This window comes from Carya illinoinensis, chromosome 1 (genome assembly GCF_018687715.1).
Source record: "Carya illinoinensis cultivar Pawnee chromosome 1, C.illinoinensisPawnee_v1, whole genome shotgun sequence".
In the NCBI taxonomy this organism is placed as follows: domain Eukaryota; kingdom Viridiplantae; phylum Streptophyta; class Magnoliopsida; order Fagales; family Juglandaceae; genus Carya; species Carya illinoinensis.
In genome coordinates this window covers 20,087,801-20,112,464 of record NC_056752.1, presented here as the reverse complement: position 1 = coordinate 20,112,464, position 24,664 = coordinate 20,087,801, and the positions used below count along the sequence as shown (strand labels likewise).

The 24,664-nt window shown below is 37.3% G+C and overlaps 2 protein-coding genes across 2 annotated transcripts; both read left to right on the top strand.

Moving 5' to 3' along the window:
- Positions 1 to 4,349: 4,349 nt before the first annotated feature.
- LOC122317542 (protein FAR1-RELATED SEQUENCE 5-like) lies at positions 4,350 to 7,140 on the top strand. The gene is made up of 7 exons (XM_043134716.1): positions 4,350 to 4,454; positions 4,538 to 4,609; positions 4,711 to 4,822; positions 4,906 to 4,964; positions 5,073 to 5,822; positions 5,955 to 6,954; positions 7,055 to 7,140. Exons 1-7 carry the CDS (start codon positions 4,350 to 4,352, stop codon positions 7,138 to 7,140), a joined length of 2,184 nt encoding a protein of 727 aa, XP_042990650.1.
- A 4,825-nt stretch (positions 7,141 to 11,965) lies between these two features.
- LOC122312971 (F-box/kelch-repeat protein At1g51550) lies at positions 11,966 to 23,777 on the top strand. Its single transcript, XM_043127661.1, has 2 exons — positions 11,966 to 12,535; positions 22,573 to 23,777. Exons 1-2 carry the CDS (start codon positions 12,073 to 12,075, stop codon positions 23,541 to 23,543), a joined length of 1,434 nt encoding a protein of 477 aa, XP_042983595.1. The 5' UTR covers positions 11,966 to 12,072; the 3' UTR covers positions 23,544 to 23,777.
- Positions 23,778 to 24,664: the final 887 nt, after the last annotated feature.

Genomic DNA, 24,664 nt, shown 5'->3' with positions numbered 1-24,664 from the left:
TTCTATTGAGCATTTCATTATTTCATTTTATTTATTGAGATATCCCAACCCTTCACATGCTAAAAGCACTTTCCCTTGTATTGTTTTTCTTACAAAAATAAACCCACTCAACTTTTTGACATTAAGATTTTATTTTATTTTTTAAGAAAAGTCTGAAGACGAAAGATTTTCTACAATTTATGATAATTAATGCAATAAAAGGGGAAAAGGGACTTTTCATCGCATTGTAGTAGTTGATTTATCATTACTCGTCTCTCAGGCGTTCTCACTACTCAATTGTTCTATCATTTTCTTATTACTTTTCCAATAAAGAAAAACGACTTTATCTTATTGTAGCTACTCTCGCTCATTGTGCAGATTGACAACTATTATTAATGTTTGAAAGGGACTTGGGAAGATGCCAAAAGCCTGTGTGCTAATGGCATAACACCCAAGCCTCTAAAATAGAGGTCTCGGGTTTGACCCCACTTTGGCCTATTCCAATGTATCATAAAAGAAAGGGACTCTGGAATATGTTATCAGATATAAAGTTGTGGCTACAATCAATGCCAGTTATTTTCTTGTACTATGATAGTGAAGTTACCATGTCTATAGCATACAGTATTGTATACAAAGGAAGGTCAAGAATATGACATGAGAATGTTTAACAATTAATTCTCAAGGGAATATAATAACAATTGTCTAAGGTCAAGTAATAACTTCACAATTCCTTTTGTAGCTTTTATAAGCTTGTAAAACCAAGATAGTATTTAAAAAATGACCAATAATGTGATGTGATAACTTGTAGGAGCCCACGATGCTTAGGAGAATTGTGAGGTATCCACTCATATTGTTATATTGATAAGATTACAAGAGATTAATAAAGAATGACACTTGTTATATGGTTATATTGTTACTTTGTTATATGGTTACAAGTTTAGTGTTTTTGAAAAAGAAAGAATACAGATGGGACAAAAATGTGTTTTCGGTCAAAATACATATTCATAGTTTACCTTATACATGTTTATGTTATTTTCATTACTATCACCTTTTTATGAGTAAGTATTTTTTTAATAATGTTGTGATTTTTTAAAAATATATTTAAAAGTGTTAAAAAAAAAAACACGCACACACAAAAGCAACTAGCGGAAGTTTCCCGCGGTGGCAATATTGATCAATCCGTTAGCCTGCTTAAATGGGATATTATTACATCTCCATAGAAGACAATGGATTCACTTTATAATTAATATTCCCACAATATTTTCAGGTAATTATTCACTAAATGGAAGTAATAACTACATAAAACTTCATTAAATCTGTTACAAATCAACATGGTTTACAGTTAATATTTGAGTTCTCTTTAATTTAAAATGATTAAGAGCCCACTTGCTATTGCTGAATGACAAGTACTTCAACTAACAGTAACTTTGTGGTGTGATTCAAGATATCAACTTCTATGATTATGAAGAATCATGGTAGTTAATATGCCCTAACCTTATGAGATGAAATGCCTTTATTTCATGATGAATTGAGGACTACATATAATTCATCTCATCATCATGTACCAAACTGATCCCTACATTCAACCTTATTGAATAACTGGCAAATATTGCTAACATGGTATTCATTCCCTGGCTACATTGATTCTAATCATGTTAAGACACTGTCTAAAGAGTTTTGTGAAAATTCAGGATGCATTTCAGAAGTAACTAGCATTGTGATGGAAGTTTCACTCACTCTTAGGTGTTTACAGTTATGTTGAATGGGTGAATCAATGGCTACCTCAAGGCAACAATAATATCCAAATAGTTTGAAGTATGAAAATCAAAACTAACTCGAGATAAACACTCAATTTTTGAAAATAAGGTGAGAAAGTATAAGCTTTTCTTTTTTTCAAAAAATAATAGAATAATCCAATACAAAGCTGCAAAAGATTTAAATACCTTGGGATTCGGTTAGTCCTTCTCCAATTATTCCCTCTAACAACCTTTTCCAAGATAACATTCCAAAATAAATCCAACAACTTCTAAAATAAAGGAAAACAAATCCAACAAATAAACAAATCGATATTTAAATTATATTATTCAAACTTTCTAATTTAAAGAATATTCAAATGCCTAACTTCCTCCAAATTGCATCAGCCCCTAAAATCAAGATAATTGCCAACAAATTTGGTCAACATCTAAGTGGCAAGTAGTTAGTCCTTCTTGCATCTCCATCACATTGGCTAAATGCCACAATCTAGTCAAATTTTGGCTAACTTAAGCAAAAGTGGTTTGCATTAGAGTAGTCAAAACTACATAACTTGACTTTTGAGATACAGTAATTTCAAAACTTTCTCCAAAATTTGATCAACCATTATTCATCTCCAAAACAATATTTTACTCTAAAAATATTTTCAAATGTGTTTGTTGGACAATTAGAATGAGAAAAAAATTGTTGGAAAATAATAATTTTAAGTAAAAATTAAATTCTTAATTAATATATAGAGTGCATTTACAAAATATAAAAAAATTTAAAAAATTATTATTAAAATATATAATATTATATTAATTTTAAAATAAATAATTTAATATAAATTAATATCTCTATTAGTCTTTACTTTACTCAAAACCTTAACTTAGTTAAATTTTAGAGTAACACTACAAATCCACAATTGTAGCAGGAGCACACCTGCACACCATACGTGGCATCCAATATTTTTTTTTTTTTTTGAAAAAAGTCAAAACGTGCGTTTTTTGATGGGGTCAGTACGTGATTGTTTCCATTTTGAAATCCCTCCCGCGAAAGCCCCCGTTCATAGCCCGCGTGACAGGTTCCTCCGCCCAGCACCACCGGCGACGCCGTCTCTCCGCCCAGGAACGTCGAGCACAGTACTTAGTCTGTAAAGAGCTGCCAGTCCTTGGTAAACCAAATAACAGAGCAACCGGTGGGTATTTTGAATCTGCGAAGACCCCCTCCCTCGCTGGCACCACCGCTGCTCATACGAAGGTAAAAAATTTTCAGACTAATGAACTGTAGCACAGTTACGTTTATCTTGTGTACACAGAGATGAGTTTTGGGTTTTGTGAGGTAGATATTGTGGATTAGGGCATGGTTAAACGTAACTGTGTTGCATGGCTTTTGACGTCTGGTTTGGTCCTCTGCTTTCAAGCAGCTTGGTCCTTTGTTTTTTATTTTTTTTTTCCTCTGTATTGAGAATCAGTGTTTTCATCTTATGCACGCATTCGGACTAATTATTTTCGCACGCATTCGGACTAATTTTGCTAATCTTTTGCACGCATTGTAAGGGAAATGCATGGTCGTTAGAAAATAAAGGTGCTCTTTGTTTAGTGTAGACAGAAAGCTAAAAAGTAATATATATAAGTTGTATTTATGGTGTGGGAGGGAAGCCGGGGGAAATGGTTTCGATCATGTTATGTTACCCAATTTCCATTTCGTGTGGTTCTACATCTCTACTGCTCCTCCCACGTTAATTTGTACGTCTTGCTACTAAATGTGTATGGATGGAAGACTATCCAAGAGAAATTTGTAATAATGTATCACTAGATTAACTCTGTAATGATTGATGGTGGTAATAAAATGCTCAGTTTGGCTTGTTTTAAAAAGAAAAAAGAAAAAAACACTAATCTCTATTATATGTCATGATAATTGGGATATTCACAACAATTGTTTTTGTTAATCCTTTTTCTTTCTATTTTTATTCTTTGTTTGGTTTTGTTTACAAAGATAAGTCAAGTTAGCTCCAACTTAGAATTAAGATCTAAAATCAAACTCCAAAATTTAAAATCAAACTCCAAAATTTAGTAAAAATTGAAGATCGGACCAAGGAGTTTTCAGGCAACCTTGCCACCCTCAAAGCAACCTTGCTACCCTCAAAGCGAGCTAGTGGCTTAGGTTGCATCTAGGACAACTTAATTAATATAAATTGAGAGTTAAGGTAAAATTTAAGTGAATCATTATAATTGTAATAAAATAAATGAGGCTTTATTTAAAATATTTAAATAAAAGTTCTCAAATCTGTATTTAATACAACAAATTTAAAATAAATTATTTAAAAATATAAATTATTTATTTATTAGATATAAGATTTAGTATCATGGGACTTTGTACACATTAAAATCTGGTACCAAGCGAGCTGGGATATTATTGAGACCTTTGAAGTTTTGCACACTATCTAGTTATTTTTAAAACTAGTCTATATTGATTTATTGTGTAGTGATCTTAAAAAAATTGTTGAGATCTTTGTAGTTTTGCACACTATCTGAGTATTTACCAAAATTTTAATTATTGATTTATTGTGTTTACATTTATAAAAAATATATATATCGACTTTAAAAAATTTTGTAAGTTATCTTAATTTTAGTGTAATGGGGGAAGAGGAAGATAGAATGGCACCCAGGCCTTCAACATCGACTTCACAGCCAGTTTACACGCATCAAAATGATGGCTTAGGATGTCCAAACTTAGACCATGTGAGTAAGCAGGCTGATGATAGAATTTTTACATACATCATTTGACGTGCTTATGCATCTAACTAATTGCATAAAACTTGCAGCATCCTCACCATATGTCCTACCCTCTGGCGAGTAATCTGGAGGATTTTATTAGAGTTGACGATTCATTCCGAGTATATTTCTGTTTGTTACCCAAATTCCTAAAATTTACATGTTAATTTGTTTGTTTGAGGATAGCTGATTTGTTCTAGTGCCGTGCTGCTATTATACTCAGTACCAGTCCTCGAGTAATCCAGAGTACTTGAGGCAAGAAATGCCCCCCACGTCAGTTACACCAAATAGTGATGAATTTAAAGAAAATGTTGGAAGTTGTCATGATGCTGATGGTATTACCGTTTTATATGCTTGCCTTAAATAATGACTCTAATATTGAATTATTGCTAATTCATCCTTATGTTTCCATTGATAGAAATGTTCTTTGACATAAATGAAGATTTGGAGGGTACCACTGTTGTCCGGGATGATGAGGTACAAGTTGAACCACCAAGATCCAAGTTGGAGTTTGACAGTGAGAAAGAGGTTGTGGCGTACTATAAGAAGTATGCCAAGCAATAGGGTTTTGGTGTAAGGACACAGAGGACTAAAAGAGATGATGATGGGAAGCCGGTGTATCTGACCATTGGTTGTGCCCGTGTTGGAAAGTACCATCCTAAGCCAAATAGTAATATCTCGAAGCCACGGGCAACCACCAAAACAGGTTGTAAGGCGAAGGTAAATGCAGCGCTGAACAAAAATGGAAAATGGGTTTTCACCACTACTAAGAATTCTCACAACCATATTACTGTGAGCCCCAAGAAAAGTAGACTATTGCGATCCCACAAACACCTAGATCAATACAGTCAAAGGATCTTGGAGCTGAATGATAGAGCCGGTATACGAATGAGTAAGAACTTTTATTCTCTTGTTGTTGACGCGGGGGGTTATGAGAATCTAGCTTTTCAAGAGCAAGATTGTAGGAATTACATTGACAAAGCTAGATATTTAAGGTTGGGCAAAGGAGGTAGTGATGCACTGAATGAGTATTTCAAGAGAATGAGAGATCAGAATGATGGCTTCATTTCTAATATGTGGATGATGAGGGAAGGCTACGGAATGTGTTTTGGGAAGGCTACGTATCTAACAAATAGGTATGGTATGCCTTTTGCTCCATTCGTGGGTGTTAACCATCATGGGCAGTCCATACTATTAAGGGCTGGATTGCTATCAAGCGAGGACACACATAGTTTTGTTTGGTTGTTCCAGATGTGGTTGGATTGCATGAAGGGTAGGGCGCCAAAGTCTATCATAACCAACCAAGATAGAGCAATGAAGAATGCGATTGCTACTGTGTTCCCTGAAACTCGCCATAGATATTGTTTATGGCATATCATGCGCAAACTTCCTAAGAAGTTAGGATCGCACGCCAAATTCAACCTTGGGTTGAAGACTGATATCCATTCGGCATTATATGATTCATAGATCACCATAGAATTTGAGGAGAGCTGGGGTGGACTACTTGAAAAGTATGATCTTATCGGCAACAATTGGCTTCAGTCCTTATATGAGGAAAGGTCCTTTTGGGTTCCTGTTTTCCTCAAGAGTGTATTTTGGGTTGGTATGAGCACAACGCAAAGGTCTAAAAGTATGAATGCATTTTTTGATGGGTATGTCCATGCTGGGACGACATTGAAGGAATTCGTCGACCAATTCGATAATGCTCTTAGAAAGAAAGTGGAGGTCGAGACAACGGCTGATTTCAATTCTACCAACCAAACTATCCCCTGCTTCTCCCCTTTCAACATTGAGAAGCAGTTTCAAAAAGTCTATACAAATGCAAAGTTTAAGGAGGTCCAAAGAGAGTTTATGGGACTAATGGGTTGTAATTGTTGGTTGGTTAGCACACAGGGGTGCATTTTAACATTTGATGTGTTGGATGAAATATCATTTGATGAGCAAATCAAAAGAGTTCATTACTCAGTTTACTATAACAAAGATGAGTGCGAGGTGAAATGCACTTGTGGTTGGTTTGAGATGAGGGGGATTATTTGTAGGCATGCACTTAGAGTTTGTCAGTTGAAGAACATTAATGTGCTGCCGAAAGTTTATTTCCTAGATCGATGGAGAAAGGACTTAAAGAGGCATTACACATTAATCAGAAGTAGTTATGATGACGTGCGGGGTAGATCAGACACGCGTAATCACGAACTTATGATCCAAAGATGTTCGAAATTAGCCGCCAAAATATCCTCAAACAATGATAAAGTCCATGCATTCCTGCACTATGTTGATGACTTTGATAAATCATGTGAAGGTTCCACATGTCAGTCGACTATCCAATCAAAGATGACCAACCCAACGGTGGTATTGGATAAGGGTAAAAAGATTTTAAGCTCTAACGTCGTTCGAGGGAAAGGGAGACCTCCAAATAAGAGGAAGATCCCACTTGTGGAGAAATTGGCAACAAAGCGAAAAAAAACAGGTATTATACTAGACAACGGCTTATTTTGTTACTTGATTTTTAGTAGTTCAAATTCTAATTTGAATTTTTTTTTTTTCTGAGATGGAACTTAGACTTGCAGGAAACTGTTGGTGGATGAAAGTGAACAGGGTGAGAGCCCAAGATCACAACCCAATCCAAGTTGAATTTGGTGGAGGGCTCAGCTAATGACTCTTAGCTTCTCGGGCCCTATCCAAAAATAGAGGAAAAAAAAATATGGGTACTAGAACCAAAAACAAGCAGAAAAAGAAAGATTTGCAGGGCATATATTACTTAATTCCCATTGATTTTTCATTGGAGATTTATTTGGGACAGTTGGAAACTTGGAAGGCATTAAACAAAGAACTTTTTAGATTTTTTTGGTAATTAATGGCTGAAAGAGATAGATATATGGGGAGATATAAAAGAAAGTCTTCTTTTGACTGTAACATGTACAATCTGCTGAGGAAATATGACCAAATCTAAACTTTTGTCATGTTAGATTCCCCAAGGGATGATCTTTTTCCTGTGCTGCATCTCGACAATTCGAACACCTATTTGTTTCCAAAAAAAAAAAAAACCTGCCATACTATTTATAGAAAGATTAATATTATTAGGGTTTTTAGGGTGCAAGTATAACTTTCTTTGTTTGCCTGAGGGGTTGAAGTTAATAAACTGGTCATACAGTTGAAAGGTAGGTGCAAGCATGACAGAATGCTGTGTATATAGGTAGGCAAAGAATACAGTCAAGGGAATAAGATATTTCTGTGCCATTTAGGTGAGGCAGTTATTGCAAGCACGACCTAGCTGCCATTTCTAGCAATGTACCGAGTATTTTTTATCTGTTTTTATGTTGTTGTTAATATTGTGGCAGATAAAAATTGAAGATGTCTATCTGAGGAAACCTGAGTTTAATTTTAAAGTCCTGTTTTCCTGCAGTACAGTGCACTAGATTCAGTCGGAATGCACTATATGCTGCCACTATATAGATCTCAGTTCGAGGAGGCTGCAACCAAAATCAAGATCTAAATGAATTTTGCAAAGACTGATTGTTTGTATTGCATAATGTCCAATTTTGCAAAGATCTAAATGTATATATTTCATTTTAAGACTGATAGTTTGGTTCATATCTTGTACAGACCAATGGATATGTATTAAAAGCTTAACTTGTGTTGCAGGAAAATGGCAATAGCTACTTGATGGCTGATATTGTACATTCCAAACGTGATGAATGACTTACCATTTTAAAGTTGATTGTTTATCTACATCTATTAAATTGGATTCTACCATATCCACAAATAGAATGTGGGACCAGATATCAACCCCTCATAAATGAGTATTTGAAGTGCCATCAAGATGCTAGATATTTATGATAACAGTTTTGCCCAAAAACTTGATAAATGCAGCGACAATATAATCCCTCAAATGAGTAAAAATTGATAAAACTTATTCGGGTATATACTTAGGATAATTCCACCTTCTCCAATAACATAAATCCAAACTATTCTTCAAATCAGATGAGGATCAGTGAATGCCAAAAACAATTCTTGAAGTGCATAACAACTAAATTTAAATGCTCCAACATCCCTGTTTTGAGCAATCTCACTAAATGACACTTTGCTAAAGTCCACCAAAAATAATTTAATTGCACAAAAGTTCTTCACAGTCTTATAGGTTAACACCATACAATTTACATACATGGTCTTGATCCACAAACCATGTGCACTTCAAAAGAACCATGCAAAACCCAAAAGAGTTTGCCCAACTACTTTACATAGTATTTATCCGAACCAAATAAACACTATTACAAATGTTAGAATCCAGTAGAAAATCAAAAGTTTTCACTTGTGCTTTTTCAGATTCTTTGCCATTTCTCTCACTTTATCTTCTCATTTCCGAACGGCATACTCACGTTGTAATACTTCATTCCACGAAATACTTGTCGCCTTATTCTCATGGGCACGAAAATTTTCCTCTAGCAAATGAAGTATATCGACCCTTACAAAAAATTCACACCTTGCTTCTCCCTACACACAATATTAATTCCCAATTAATATGATAAAATACACCCAACCAGCAAACCATTACGCAAAACAAAACAAAGCAAACCATCAAATTGCTTTTACCATTTTATAGTTTGGGCAAGCAAAAAATCTCCTTCCGGGATTTTTCGACGTGTGAGATGTCTTTAGTGGTGTTTTCAAACCACACCAACAAGTTGGAGATTCCATGACATTATCATTAAGTACAGATGATGATTGAGATGCTGACATGATTGATTCTGAAAAATAAAAAACTAAACATTATTATCACATATTTTTATTAATGGGTTAATAGTATGTGCAAGGTAAAAAAAAAAAATTGCATCTGATTTTAGCAAGAATGGCAATAGCTAATCGAATTTGAAGTTTAGAAAATTTATGGAGAAAAGGGCTAGCATAGTGCCAAACGACAAGCGGCAAGTGTAGGAAAATGGTTGGATTTTGAGTTCAACTCTTGGCTTAAGCCAAAACCAAATTTTCTAAATTGAGTTTACAGAAGTATGCCAAATATGCATTTGTTATATTCTTAAAATCAAATCAAGTACAACAAAGAAGTAATACAACAAAGAAGTAATCAATGGGAATGAGCTAAATTTTTTCCTGTTTTTGTCCACGAGAATGTGCAAACTAATAACCTTCAAAAAATTAGCACATACAACTACCATGATAGAGGTCTAACATGAATTCTGAAATAACAGTTAGAAACTAGTTACCATAAATGACACATTATGATATATGAGAATTACACATATCAAGTGCCATATGGGCGGGTATTTTAGTGATGAAGTAATAATTTTTAATGAATTACATATGAATGTACACAACTTCAAATACCAAGCCTAGCCTACTAATTTCAGTATGTGATGAAGGACCATTTAACTTATTTTTTTGATAAGTTAAATTGGTTGTGTCATGAAGGAGCTTCAACTTACAACCTGGATAGCTAAGCTTAAAATCTTCCTTTATTCTGTTTGACGTGAACCGATAAACCTAGCCTGAACTGGAAGTAACACAAAATACTCAAAAGCCACAAGCCAAAGCCCCACAAAATGGGACGTTCGAGACCAATAACTTACAACTTCAGAGTGTCACAACTTCAATTACACAAAAGCCAGTTGTGAGAGACAAACCAAAACCAAAACCTTGGCTGAGCCGGAATTTTAGTGAGGGTTTTCTCAAAGTCCACAAAATGCAGAACACCTAGAAGCGAACAATTACATCAACTACTCGAAACAAGCCAAAAGCTAAGCTTACACTGAGACGACCCAACTTACCAAAACACCTCAAAATACTTTCTACTAAGTTGCTCTAAAACCCAAACTCCAAAACTTCTGAACAGGTCCGACCCAAACGCACCGACCCAGAGTGCGAACAGATTCCAACCCAACCCGACCAACTTTTCCTTCACAGAAACACTACAGCCGGAATCCAAGGGAGTGACACAAGGAAAGCAAAAAGTAAGCATGCTCATACCCAGATTGTGTCACAGAGGGGCTTCGCGTTGGTCTCGTTACGGACCCAGGGCTTGGACTGATCTCCTCGGGATGTCGTGGTGGGGAGGATTGAGGTCGAGGTCTGAGCTCGAAGAGGACGACAGGGAGAGTCTGGGTTTCAGAATCACGGAACGAGGGAGGGAACTGAGCTCCGACTACATTGGGTTGAAGAACATCACGGAACGAGGGAGGGAACGTCAGTATGGAGCTTGAGCTACATTTCTCAAAATGAAATGTTTGCTTCAACTGAGGGAGGGAACGTCCTATGGGGTCAGCACAGTCATTTCGCCCATGCCACGTGTGGTGTGGGTCGGCTGCTCCCAATAATTATTCTAAATTTTAAACTTACAATAACTAGAGGGTGCGGCTGGCAGCCGGATGGAGTTCGTGTAGTGTGTTATCCGCAAAAACCCCAAACCAACCACCACCCCACGCCGCCACATAAACCCAACAACAAAAGGTTTTGTTCAACACACCCATTGTCGTCATCCCCCCAAGCCCCACCTGCTTCGTCTCTCCCCCCTCCTTCACTCTCTATATATCTCTCTCCTCAAGCTCTCTCTCTCCTCTAGCCTCTGTCTCTCTCTGCCCAAACCTGTTCGGTCTCTCTAAAACATAAAATGGTTAAATTTGTCATGGACTTTCAAATGCAAATGTGTGTAAGGAAATGTGTTTTTTTTTTTTATTCATTTCCTTGTAAATTAAGATCTGGGCATTTGACGGAAGGAGACAAGCAGTGTCTCAAGGCATTTTTGACACAATGTATAAAAATGGCGTAGAAAAATATACGTTGTGTTTGGAAAATTTTGGACGTCATTGATTATATTTGCGAGCATTTGAAGGAAGGAGATTTGGGCATTTATCTCAAGATCTAGATATTTTTGTACGTTGTGTTTGGAAAGTAGCGCTGCAAATTTGAGCTTTCATTGCAAATTATTGTGGGTTTGGACCATTGCGGATTCGGCTTCGAGAGGTTTCGAAGGTCTTGGTAGAGAGGGTTTCGGAGATGGGAGGGTCTTGGATGATGGTCTTGGGAGAGAGTTTATCTGTATGCAGCCTGCGCTTCAGTGTGTATATGCAGTTCATTCTTAGCCAAATGGAATGACGACGTGGCACCACCTCATTGGAAGATGTTATTTGAGGTTTTACATCAGACCTGTCAGATTTTCTCTTAGAGCCTTGACATTGCTCTTGCAACAACAAAACAGTAATGTGGCGCAGGCACGAAACGAGTAATGTAAATGTACCAGTGGCCCATGAAAGTTAACGAGAAAGACAAGACAAGCAATACTACATGACACAGAACCAGAGCCATGAAAAGTCGTAATGATTTCACGCATAAGACAAAAGAAATGGGCACTCTGCCTGTCTCTTTCCCAGACGAGAATTTTACCATTTTCTTGAACCACCAATCAATCGAAAGCAACAACACCAATTTACCGTTTTCTATAAGGTCAAATGATAGCCCACTTAGGAGTTGCTTCTGCCCAATACAAATTCATTTAGCTCAGTTACCCCAAGAACCAGAGCCATATATCCCCGACACACACACACACACACACACACACACACATACACACTAAAGAATGAAGTCAGGTTATTCCGAGGCAGGAACCAGTAACGCCGGCGGAGTCGGCGGCGGAGGAGCTGGAATTAGCAACAGCGCTGGATCCCCAATAACCAACATAGCCCAGGACCACCTCATCACAATTCTGTTGCTCCTGCCTATGGACTCGATTCTTTCATTTGCCATGGCATGCAAGAGATTCAGGGCTCTTGTATTCTCGGACTCTCTTTGGGAATCCATATGCCGGAGGGACTGGGGCCCCAAGTCTGTTGATGCTCTCAAGTCTTCCTATCTCCATTCTCAGCAGCAGCAGCAGCTACCATGGATGAGGCTGTACAAGCAAGTATCTCGTCTTGAGTCTGTTTCGTGCATTAATCTAACTTATACGGATGGTGAATTGGTGCTCCCACGCCCCAGAGCATCGCACTCTCTCAACTTTGTGTCCGACTGTCTGGTCTTGTTTGGTGGCGGCTGTGAAGGAGGTCAGTGTCTTTGATGATACCCAATCTCTAGTCTTAATAGCACTTTTTATAATGATTATTTCACAGATGTCCTTCTAAATATCTTTAATAAGTTTTCGTTGACGAATTTACTATAGTTTCCGAGTTTAAAATTTTCGTTCATGTTGCTTTAAATATAACGCGACAACATTGATAATAGTGATTTCATGAAATACAAAATAAAAAAGAGGAAAGGCATCGATATTGTTTTCGGCGGGTGGTGGTTGTTGAGGGTGGCTATTTTCAAGACAATTATTTATTAGAAAATAAATTTTCAATTCATTCTGTTTGATTTGATGGTTAGAGGCAAATTGAAAGAGAGGAAGTACTGAGTCTATTGATTCCCATGAGAATATAGATATGTCTCCTACGTTATTTATTTATTTATTTGTTATGTAATCACTATAATGATCCATCAACTTGCTAGTTCTTTTTATGAGTCACAGTCAGAGAATTTACATATGAATACCAACCCAACTTATTTCATCAATAAAATGTGACCAATTAACCAACCAACATAACTACTTCGTAATGGAAGCATGTCATATTATGCAGAGTAATCTGTTAAATGAACCTTCCACTTATTTGATGGGAGGATTGAAATCATGACTAGAAACATATTCAAATGATGTGGATAAGCTCACCTCTTTCTTGTTTATGTCATATAAAAGTCAGACTATTTTGGTTTTTTTTTTTAAAGACTATTTTGGTTTTACAAGCCTATGAAAGCTCACGAAGAAGATACTACCTTTCTGTTGATTTGCATCTATAAATGGGTACCCAGTAGCGGCTCCAGCAAAGACCACCAAGAAAAAGATTAAAGCCAAATGTAGAAGGCAACAGCTCGATTGTTTTATTTGGAGGGGTTGTTAATTTTTTAATATCTTGTTGAACCCGTTGGGAATAACTCTACTGCATACTATCTCATTTGAGGAGATCAAAAAGCAACCAATAAACAATGAAATCTTGCACCAATTTGAATGCATGTCACATTGAAGCCAAACATTGATCCAGATATGGAGAATGGGCAGAGCTTCATTTCCAAAATTTGTCAAAAATCACTTGCTCATTTAAAAAAAAAAATCACAAAACCTTCTGTGGAGCTAATCAAATTCATTTCCTTTCTTGAGGAAAATCCTTTTTATAACATTTTCCCCTATTCTCTTTCAGGGTTATTTGGTGATGAGTTCCCAAATTGCATGAGTAATGTGAAGGGATCACTATGATGCCTTAGTATTTCCTTGCCTAGCTTTCAAGCGTTGTCCCATAGGAAAAGAAAAAGGAGAATAAATGAATAAAGGATTGATGATATGTTGCTTCTGGTTTGCACATTGAAATTTCATTGATGACTGAATTCAGTCCCTTATTTTCAATAATTGTCTTGCCGAAGTTTCAACAAAAAACATTACAATTAATTAAAGCAGAGCAATAGGTATCTAGCATTACCCATAACAAGACAATCACGACGAGTTTAGATTAGGGAATGTAGTTATCTCAGGCGTGTTTGTTTTATGCGACTATCTAATTGTTAGGGTTAATTATGGGAATAGTGAGATGATGGTGTTGTTTCAAATGATGAAGATGAGTTTTCTACATGCCTTTCATTTTATGCATCTATTTACGGTAAAATGCATTTTATTCTGAAGAATTCTGGAAACTATTTGTCCTGCCTGTGCTTGCCCGGGCTTGTGATTTCCATGATTTTTATTATATTACTTTGGCGAGCCTACAGAAATCTTGACACTTCAACTCTTTTAATTGCCATCATGCCACTAGAACCTGCGGACATTTCACTCGCCATTGGAGATATGCATATATTATGATGGTTTTTTGGTTAAAATTCATTCCATTTATTTTGCATCCATACAGGCATCCTTATTTTAATAAAGATAAGGTGCTCCAGATTATCATGTGCTCCATCTTTTGTTAAGATCTTGCAATCCTCTAAATGTCAGTTGCTGATGTTTACTTTTCCCTGTTTTAGTTTTCTGGGTTTTTTTCCTTTTGTTTTCTGGAAGTTGTAGGTTTATCCTTTGTATACTTCTTGTGTACTTGGGCTTATGCCTATTTCTTCAATAAAATTATTACTTATCCAAAAAAAGTTGCTGATGTTTACTTTTTCACTTGTTGAGCTAGGTTAATTGTAACTACCCAGTAGTGAGTGTGAGAAGTATGTTAGAGGTGAGCGGGTGTTATAAAGATGCATTGAGTGTCAAGTTCCACATCAGTTCCTTACTAGGTGGAATTGGCCTTTATAATGATTATAAAAAGATCCAGCTGTACACTTTGCTATTCCTTTTTGATTATAAGTCCAGATGTTGCTTCAGCTTTCCTTGGGTTGTTTCATTAACTCTATCATGTCATCTGTACCTATTTCATCCTCATAGAATGGTTTAATGTGTTGCTATATTGGCTTTCAAAATCTAAAAAGAACAAAAACTAATACCATCATACACCACAAAATATTTACGTATTCATGATGTAGAAGGAAGAGAGTGGTGAAGAAGAAAGGAATTTCATATGTTTGGATTACTAGAAATAGTTGAGTTTCCATTGACTAATTCCTAAGATGGAAAGGGTAGTCAGCTTAATTTGTGATAAAAGCAACATAAGAATATCCTATAGCACTGCTTGGTGTTTCTTACTTGGGTTATGTAGGTTTGGTGTGCTCTGCTAGTCTATGACCCATCTTGTGCTTTGGCAGCCAAACTTTGGCTTTACCCTGCTTCTAGATGTTCTTATTTTCTCTGTCTCTAACTAAAACAAGCCTATCACATATCCCATTCATCTGTCATCACTATGTCTTACTAAACTAACAATACACCTCATTGTAATTTTTTATTAACTGGATCTATTGGATTGCCAGCAGATACAGAAGTAACTACTTAGATATGTAAGCATCATGTTCATTGTGACCTAGTAGAGAACTCCATCCCCTGTGAGAGAGAAACCCTCCTCATCTGCAATGTTTTATGGACTATGCTACCTAATATATTGTGATCATTGAGGTACTGCACAAATAATGCCTCACACAAGAAAAAAGTAAATTAGGCTTAGGCTTTTCTTTTTGGTTTTTGTACTTATTTGCTGGACTATTGAAAGTGTTGTTTGCCTTTGCTTAATTTGTTAGAATGAAGCAGTGACCAGCATAATCTTCTTCCACCTATATTTTGGTGTTCTGGTTTTTTCTTTCATGATGTTTTCGAGTCGGAAGCTACTAATCGACTCTATGATTTTTTATTTTTCAACATGAGGATGATCAGTGGTGGCGGATTATAGAGAGAAGTCACAAGGTAACCAAGTTCATCACTGTAGATGTCTCTGTTGTGGACTGGTTGGCCACTGTAGTGGGTGCTTGAGGTGCGCTGGCTGGCTCTTTGGAGTTTTACAAGACTCGAACAAATGGGAATCAGATTTTGTTGGCCTAGCTATGCCATAACAAGTATGGCTATTTTTTTACGTTGTCTTTATACGGGGAAGAGGTGAGGTGTAGTTTCATCATTGCTTTGGAAGGATTGACGGGTGAGGGTTGGAGGCGGTTTGCAGCAATGCTTAGAGAGGCTGTAACCCTTTCCTCTGTTTTGGGTGTGAAGAACAAAGCCTCTAAGAGGGCTTTTTCCTCTTGGCCATGTTGTTTTGGGAATGAAGGGCTCTTTTGTGGAGGTCTTGAAAAATTCACCTCCAAATTTGGTGTGGCTCATAGTAGCTTGGAGGGTCAATGGGATGCTTGTGGGGTGGCTGGTGGGGAGGTGGTGCAGCTGGATTTGCAATTGTTTCATATCCCCAAGGATGATGGTTGGTTTTCCAGGGAGGCTCGATAGGGGATATGGAAGGGTTTTCGTTGTTGGCCATGCAGGGTGTTTTATTGGACATGAAGGAGAAGGTTGAATCCATGTTACGTTGGGTGGAATTGGGCCTAGGCTCGTCTATGGGCCATGCGGGTTTAGAGGCTAGCATTTTAGGTAAGCAGAAGCTGGATAGCTTTTTGGGCTCAAAGTCGAACAAAGTAATGAAGGGAAAAGAAGAAGGAAAACGGGCTTGGTTAAAAGCCTGCAACTTGTTTAGAGGGTTAAGACATGTACTGGGTCTGTCTCAGGCATTTTGGTCCCTTTATCCTCACTGCAGCACCAATCATTATTGCATTGTCGTCTTGGCCAGCACAAACTTCATCACTGGCGTCCAGCTACCTCTTGATGACATATCATTTCCAGAATTGTCCTTAGAAAGCAAAGAATGGGAGTTTTTGCTACGGAATGATTTATGGACGACGATGGTTGGGAAGGAAGCTAACTCATTATTGTCTCCGGTTCCATATGTTAAGGGTATGCATTTTATGGAGTCTTTTTTTTTATTGTTCAGCCTTTGTTTCCTGTTGAAGTCCTTCAGCAACCGTGGATGGACAAAGGGGCTTTCCTATAGGAGTTATTAAATACTAAGTGTTGGAACAGGCTGTCCTTCTAGTGGGGTGGTTTCAGATGCCTAGAATTTGCAAATGGTCCTGTGCATTGGGGATTGTTCTGAGGGGAATGAGGTTGGTCCGACCCCTTTACGTACAATTCCTCCTTGTCAAGCATTATTTTGGATTGGGTTCTAAAGAAAGTTGAGGAAATTCAATCCAGTGTTGGGATCTCTTGTGATGGTTTTGAAAAGCAATTCAAGCCTCTTCTAATTGCTATCGAATTTGGACGTTCTTCGGCCTTGAAACCAGCATCTAAGAAAGAAAGGTAATTAAGGAGATTAAAATGCTCCAATAATTATGACATTAAGGGGAGTGGTGGGCTGGACAGATTGAAAGGGAACGGGTCTTATTTTTCTTATGAAGCCTAAGATCCTTTCTTGGAATGTTAGGGGGCGTAATGAACCAAACAAGCATGTCCGTATCAAGTCCTTATTGCATAGTTGAAAGGTTGATATTGTTTGTCTACAAGAAATGAAGTTGTGCTTTATTGATAAATGTATCATTCATAGTTTTGGGGGTGTTCTTTTGCGAGTTGGGCTTATCTGGTGTCTATGAGAGCTTTTGGAGGTGTTCTTTTGATGTGGAACACAAGTGTGGTGGAGTCAGTGGATAAGTGTATTGAGAATTTTTCTGTAGCTTGTTCTTTTAAAAATTTTGAGGATGGGTGGGAGTGGGCCTTGTGGGCATTATGGTCCAAATTCGGATAGGGAAAAGTGACTTTTGTGGGAGGAATTGATGGGTTTGTATTATCTCTGGGATGTGTCGTGGTGCATGAGCAAGGATTTCAACTTACTCGGTTCCTGAGTGAGCGATCGGGAGAATCTAGTATTTCTTCAGCAATGAAGGATTTTTCAGAGTTTATCTTTGAGATGTCTTGGATCTTCACCTTGTAGGGGAGTGTATCCACTTGGTCCAACTGTCGGGGTTGGTCGAGATTGAATAGATTTCTTGTTTTTCCTTTTTGGAAGTTCATTACCCGGAGCTGTGTCAAAAGAGACTGTCTTGCATGTTTTCGGATCAGTTCCCTATTTTCCTGGACTGTGGTGGTATTCGTGGGGGTCAAAGGTATTTTAAGTTTGAAAACTTGAGGTTAGGAGCTGATGGCTTTGTTGATAAGGTTAGGAGCTGGTGATCTTCTTATCAATTCATGAGTACTCCCAATTTTATTCTTGCTGGTAAGCTCAAAGCGTTGAAGTTCGATTTAAAGAAGTTGAATGCAGAAGTTTTTGGGAATATTGACAGCCAAAAAAGTTTCCTTATGGAGGAGTCGCATGACTTGGAGGTTGGGGAGGAGAATGGGGTTCCTTGTGAGGAGGTTTTGTCAAGGAAAAAATCAGTGAAGGCTGATCTTAAGAGGGTGTTGTTGATGGAGGAGATTTCTTGATTGCAAAAATCAAGGGCTCTTTGGTTGAAAGATAAATGCACTAAATTTTTTTTATAGAATGGTCAATTCACATCAGCATAGCAATTCTCTTGAGATGCTTCATTCCAATAATTGTGTGATTTCATCTCCAACAAAGATGCATGATCATATTGTGCATTATTATGAAGATTTTCTCACCAAATCTGCTACTTGAATGCCTAATCTTGATGGTCTGGCTTTTGGCTTTCTTGATCCTCATAGTGCGAGTAGGTTGGAAATACCTTTTGAGGAATATGAGATTTTTAGGTGGTTAGAGGGATGATTAAAGATAAAGCACTTGGTCAGGATGGATTTTTAATGGCTTTTTTCCAAGTTTGTGGGATATTGTGAAAGATGACATGATGTGGGTTTTCAGGAGTTCTTTTCTTTTAAAAAGTTTGAAAAATCACTCAATGCTACTTTCATTGCTCTAATTCCTAAGAAACTTGGGGCTTCAAAGTTAAAGGATTTTCTTCCTATGAGTTTTGTGAGTGGGGCTTACAAAATAATTTCGAAGGTACTTGCTAATCATGAGTATGGATTTGGAGCAAATTATCTCTATGCCCCAAAATGCCTTTGCTCGAGGGAGACAAATCCTTGATTTTGTGCTTGTTGCTAATGAATGTTTAGATAGTCAAATGAGAGAGGGTATTCCTAGTCTTCTTTGCAAGCTTGATATAGAAAAGGCTTATGATTATGTGAATTGAGATTTCCTTTCCTACATGCTTGGGAGATGTGATTTTGGAGAGAGGTGGTGTTCTTGAATTAGGCATTGTGTCTCTACTGCCCAGTTTTTGGCATTGGTTAATGTTAACCATGCTAGTTTTTTCCATAGCTCTCGTGGTTTGAGACTTGGGGACCCCTTATCCCCTTTCATTCCTTTTTGTCTAATGGAGGTGTTTTTGTTGTTTTTTTTTTTGGTTTTTTGTTTTTCTTTTTTTTTTTGGGGGGGGGGGGGGGGGGGGGGGGGGAGGATTCTTTGAGGCTTTTTAGTGGGTAATGCTAATAATGGGTCTATCACGCTTTCTCATCTTCTTTTTGCATATGACAGACACTCTTATTTTCTGCGATGCCGATCATGGCTAGATTCAAGCCTTAAGGGCAATGTTATTATGTTTTGAAGCAGTCTCGGGGCTTAAGGTGAATCTTGAAAAGTCTGAGATGGTTCTAGGTGGTGTGCAATGTTAATAGTTTGGCTATAAAATAGGCCTTTCGTTGGGGGGTGCCTTTTAAGGCTAATGCTATTTGGAATGGGTTGTTGAGAAAATTGAGAAAAAGTTGGCTGGTTGGAAGCAATTGTATTTATCTAAAGGGGGCAGAATTACTTTAATCAAGAGTACCCTTTCCATTCTTCCCACTTACTTTTTATCTTTATTTCCATTGCCTGCAGGGGTGACCAATTGGATTGAGAAGTTATTTAATGCTTTCTTGTGGGGTTGAATGGGAGAGGAAACTAAATGCCATCTGGTTAGTTGGAATAAAGTTTGTTTTCCTATTTCAAATCGAGGTTTGGGGGTTCATAATTTGAGGATTGTTAATAAAGCTTTGTTGGGGAAATGGTTTTGGAGATATCAATCAGAAGGGGAGTCGCTTTGGAAGGAGGTTATTGATCATAAATATGGAAGTGTTAGGGGGATGAGGGGGGAGGGGTTGGTGTTCTAATGAGGTAAGGGGGGCATACGGTGTGGGTCTTTGGAAGTTCATTAGAAAAGACTGGGAGAGTTTTGTTAGCCATGTTAGTTATGCTGTTGGAGAGGGATCTAGGATCCACTTTTGGTTTGATATTTGGTGTGGTGATTGAACCCTCAAAAGGGTTTTTCAGGCCATTTTTCTTCTGGTTTTTTATCAGTATGTATCTATATTTGATCTGCTAGTTTGTTCTAATGGTTTTTTTTCAGTGGGATCTTTGTTTTACAGGAGCTGTTCAGGATTAGGAAATTGATGAAGTTTCTGATTTTTTTCAGCTTTTTATACTCTGAGGCTTGGTGGTAATGATAGGGATAAAAGGTAATGGAAGTCCAAGGGGAGTAAAAAGTTTACAGTTCGATCATATTGTAAGCTGTTGACATTTGAGAATAGTCATCCTTTTCCTTAGAAGTGTATTTGGAGATCTCATGTGCCTTCCAAATTTGTTTTTTTTCATAAGGACCGCCTCTCTTATTGTTATGGACAATGTGAGGAAGTGTGGTCTTATTGTTATTGATTGGTGTTTCATGTGTAAGAAGTATGTGGTCTTATTGCATTATGAGCTGGTAAGGGCATTGTGGGACGGAATTTTTTGTAGCACTAGTTTGGCTCGAGTGATGCCTTTGAGAGTGGTTGATCTTCTTGCATATTGGAAAGGGCTTCCTGGTTGCTCTCAAGTGGATGCGGTTTGGAAGATGGTTCATTTGTGTCTTATGTGGTGTATTTGGATGGAAAGAAATGAACGATGTTTCAATGATAAAGAGGTTATTTTGGTGGAACTTTGGAACTTTTTTGTGCACTCTTTATTGCTTTGGTTTTCTGCTTTAGTGATTAATGGAGCTTCTGCTCATGATTTTCTGATGTCATTTTCTTCCTCTTGGAATGTATATAGGTGTTTTCTTTTGTATCCTTGCTGTGTACATGGACATTACCTATTTCATTCGTATTAATAAAATTGTCTTTCGTATATAAAAAAAAAAAAATGCATAAGCTATTATTTTTAAAAAAGGGTCTTTTTTCCTTACTCCGATGGAATTGTAAAACCAGATAGCTTCTTCTCTTTGTTAGCAATGCATTCGCCCAATTGCGTAACAGCAACATGATGTTCTATGTTGACCTTTTTGGGCATGTATCTTTGCTTAAAAATTGAGAAATAATTATGCAACATAAGCTTACTCCATTACAAATTTATTATTGTTCATAAGCACTCATCAAAGAATTTGTTAATAGGTTTGTTTTAATAATTCTAATTTACATTAGGTGTATAATGTATTAACTCTCCTTAAAAGTCATCTCTACAAAGGTTGAAGGCTAAGAAATAGCTGAGGGTTGACCTATCGATAACACATGAGTTATATGAGGGAAAAATTATATTGATCTACTTGAATTCTTTGCAACCTTCTCTCTTCCCCATCACTCTAGTACCTGTAATTGCCCATGAATCCAAGCAGTTGCTATCCCAATTCATTTCCTCAAGTACCTTGAAGAGAATGCATGAATTGAGCCAGTTGAAGCCGAAAAACATTCGAGTCCAAAAAGTTCATCACCTCATGTATGGTTCCCATGCCTCCACCCCGCACCACCCCACCCACATACACATTCAAGCATTTTTTTGTTAATATATCATATTTCACATGTTCTGATTTATGAAATTACTTCTTCATAAGTCGAGGTTTTATCTGATTTCTGTAATTGCTTTATCAAAATTCATCACTCTAAGAGATTGTCATTGTGTAAGGTGTCTATGTTATCATTGTTTAACCTGTGTTCTAAGTCTTGACAAATATAAGGAACTGTATGTCAGGCTATCAGATGCTGGAAGATTTGCTCTTTTATGTTTGTAGTTCAGCCAATGGAATGGCCATCTCTAAAGAAACTTTATGTCTTTTAGGCCAACGGAAGAGTTGCACTTTACTTTTGCCATAACCATTACTGTTTAACCATGATAAAAGCATCGGGTGAGTACATACCTATAATCAAACCACAGGGTCAGTACATATTCGATTAGTTATATTTGTGTTATTTTTGGCATATACTTTCAGGTTCTATTCAAAACCATTTGCTCGTGATTTAAATGTTGTAATTATCCAAATGAGCCTCTCTAATTTGATCTCTATCTGTCAAAAGTCATGAACGGCAATGAAATTGAAGGTCATAGTAACTGCATTGATGGCTTTTGTCATTTTTTGTTTTTCTGTTAAATTAGTCATCTTCATGTGTAATTCTCTTTGCCAAGCTGAAGTCTTCAATATGGAATTGATATAATTTTTTTCCCGCTTTATTTCATATATATTCTTGTCCTGGCAAGAAAGTGATGAGTATTAGAGTAGATGTCTGTGATTATCTTACCTTGATTCCCAATTATTATACAGTAGAACTTCAATGACTAACCAAACTATATAGCCTCTTGATCTTTTTTTAGATGCAATATGTCATTTTTCTTTCTCTGATATTTACTTGTGTTTCTTCTAGGAAGACATCTTGATGACACATGGGTGTCCTATATTGGTAAAGATTTTCAGAAGATGCTACAATGGCAGAAGGTTAATTCAGGCGTTCCAAGTGGTAGATTTGGGCATACGTGCGTTGTAATGGGGGATTGTCTGGTTCTGTTCGGAGGAATTAATGACCATGGGGACCGTCAAAATGATATATGGGTTGGACAAGTTACATGCCATGAGACCTTGGGTATTACATTATCATGGAGGCCGCTAGATGTTCAGTCTGTTGCACCAGCCCCTCGTGGCGCCCATGCTGCATGTTCCATTGATGATAGGTTGATGCTTATCCATGGAGGAATAGGGTTGAATGGGCTCAGATTGGGTGACACATGGGTTCTAGAACTATCAGAAAATCTTTGCTATGGAGTATGGCGTGAGATTTTGACTTATCCGTCACCTCCAGCTCGTTCAGGACACACATTGACCTGCATTGGGGGAACCAGGATAGTTTTATTTGGAGGAAGAGGATTGGGCTATGAGGTGCTGAATGATGTTTGGATCTTGGATATGCCTGAGAGTTGTCTGAAATGGGTACAAATACCATACGAATTACCAAATATACCTGAAGGAGTTTCTCTCCCACGAGTTGGTCACTCAGCTACACCGATTTTGGGAGGCCGATTGCTAATATATGGAGGTGAAGATTCATACAGACACAGAAAAGATGACTTCTGGGTGTTAGATATTAGTGCAATGCCATCCATTAATGCGCAGCCAACCACACTAAACTCTAGGGGTTTACTGGCAAAAATGTGGAAAAGGCTTCGGGCAATTGGTTATAAACCCAACAGTCGATCATTTCATCGTGCCTGTGCAGATCCTTCTGGGCGTTATTTGTACGTGTTTGGTGGAATGATTGATGGCTTACTTCAGCCTGCTGAACCATCTGGGCTGACGTTTGATGGAGAGCTTTTTCTTGTGGAACTAGTGCTGCAACCCTAATTTAAAGGGTATAATAGGTGTTTAGGAGGATAATCTTGTATATCTTTTAGCTCTTATCTTCCTTAGCTGTTGTCTGTCTCTGTTTTTGTTGAATTCATATTGTCTACAATGTAGAAATCTAGTAGAGGATGAGAAGGATATATACGAGATTAGATGTAAACTGAACAAGCAAGAGTTTTTACCGATTAATGTTTCCTTTGGCATGATGTAGCACCTTGTCCCCTTGAACTACTACTTCAGAAACATCTTGACTGTGTATAATTGTACATATTTCAATTGATTTGCCTGATGGGATTAAAAGACAATAAAAGTCTAACAAAAATTAATGTCCCAATGAAAACCCTGCAGTATCCACACTAGAACTATAGACATTTGATCTTGCAATGCTGCAACTAAGTCAACTCAAGTGTGACATGAAAGTTATTTTGAGGTATTCAAGGAGAAGATCCTATGGGGTCATTATCTCAAGGATAATCATATTTAGTATTCTGGGAACAATGATCTTCAAAATGAGATCCATATCTATAGTGAGATACAAAAGTTTTCCTTTTAAGATAAATTTGAATTGAATTTTTTAGCCATATGAGCCGCCTTCCCACACTTGAAACAAGTATTGGTTTCAAGCAAACATTTTCTAGAACAAGTTTACCGTAGTTCTGGCATGAAGTATGAAGTGCTGGCATGTTCCACTGCAAATGTCTATTCATCTTAATCAACCATGATGCATTAATGTACATCGCCCTCTTAGCTCAACTCTAATTTGAAGACTAGAATTGCCTCTTTCTTTGGTTAAACTTCTTTGATTTGATGCATAGGTTATCCTCAAGGATCACTACTTTGCTCTGAATTCAAGATCGATGAGATTTCTAATTATCAAAGTAAGTAGAGAATCCATAATTCTAAGATTTAGTCCCGTTCAAATTTATTGTCCTTTTTTTCTACCACTATGAATGCAAGGCATGCGTCAATACAGCTTCTGACACTTAGCAGCGGAGTGCAAAAGTGGTAAAGTATGTGACTATTTCTAACTTTCATGAGCTTCTCCACCAAAGGATGTTGTTTTGGTGGAATGAGGATTCTCGAGCAAATTCATGTAAGTACCTTGTACATTTCCTCAGCAC

Coding starts and splice junctions, on each gene's coding strand:
- LOC122317542 (XM_043134716.1), top strand. CDS start 4,350: ATGGGGGAAGAGGAAGATAGAATGGCACCCAGGCCTTCAACATCGACT. Junction 4,610..4,710: donor GAGTTGACGATTCATTCCGA/GTATATTTCTGT, acceptor TATTATACTCAG/TACCAGTCCTCGAGTAATCC. Junction 5,823..5,954: donor TGAAGAATGCGATTGCTACT/GTGTTCCCTGAA, acceptor TATGATTCATAG/ATCACCATAGAATTTGAGGA.
- LOC122312971 (XM_043127661.1), top strand. CDS start 12,073: ATGAAGTCAGGTTATTCCGAGGCAGGAACCAGTAACGCCGGCGGAGTC. Junction 12,536..22,572: donor TGGTGGCGGCTGTGAAGGAG/GTCAGTGTCTTT, acceptor TGTTTCTTCTAG/GAAGACATCTTGATGACACA.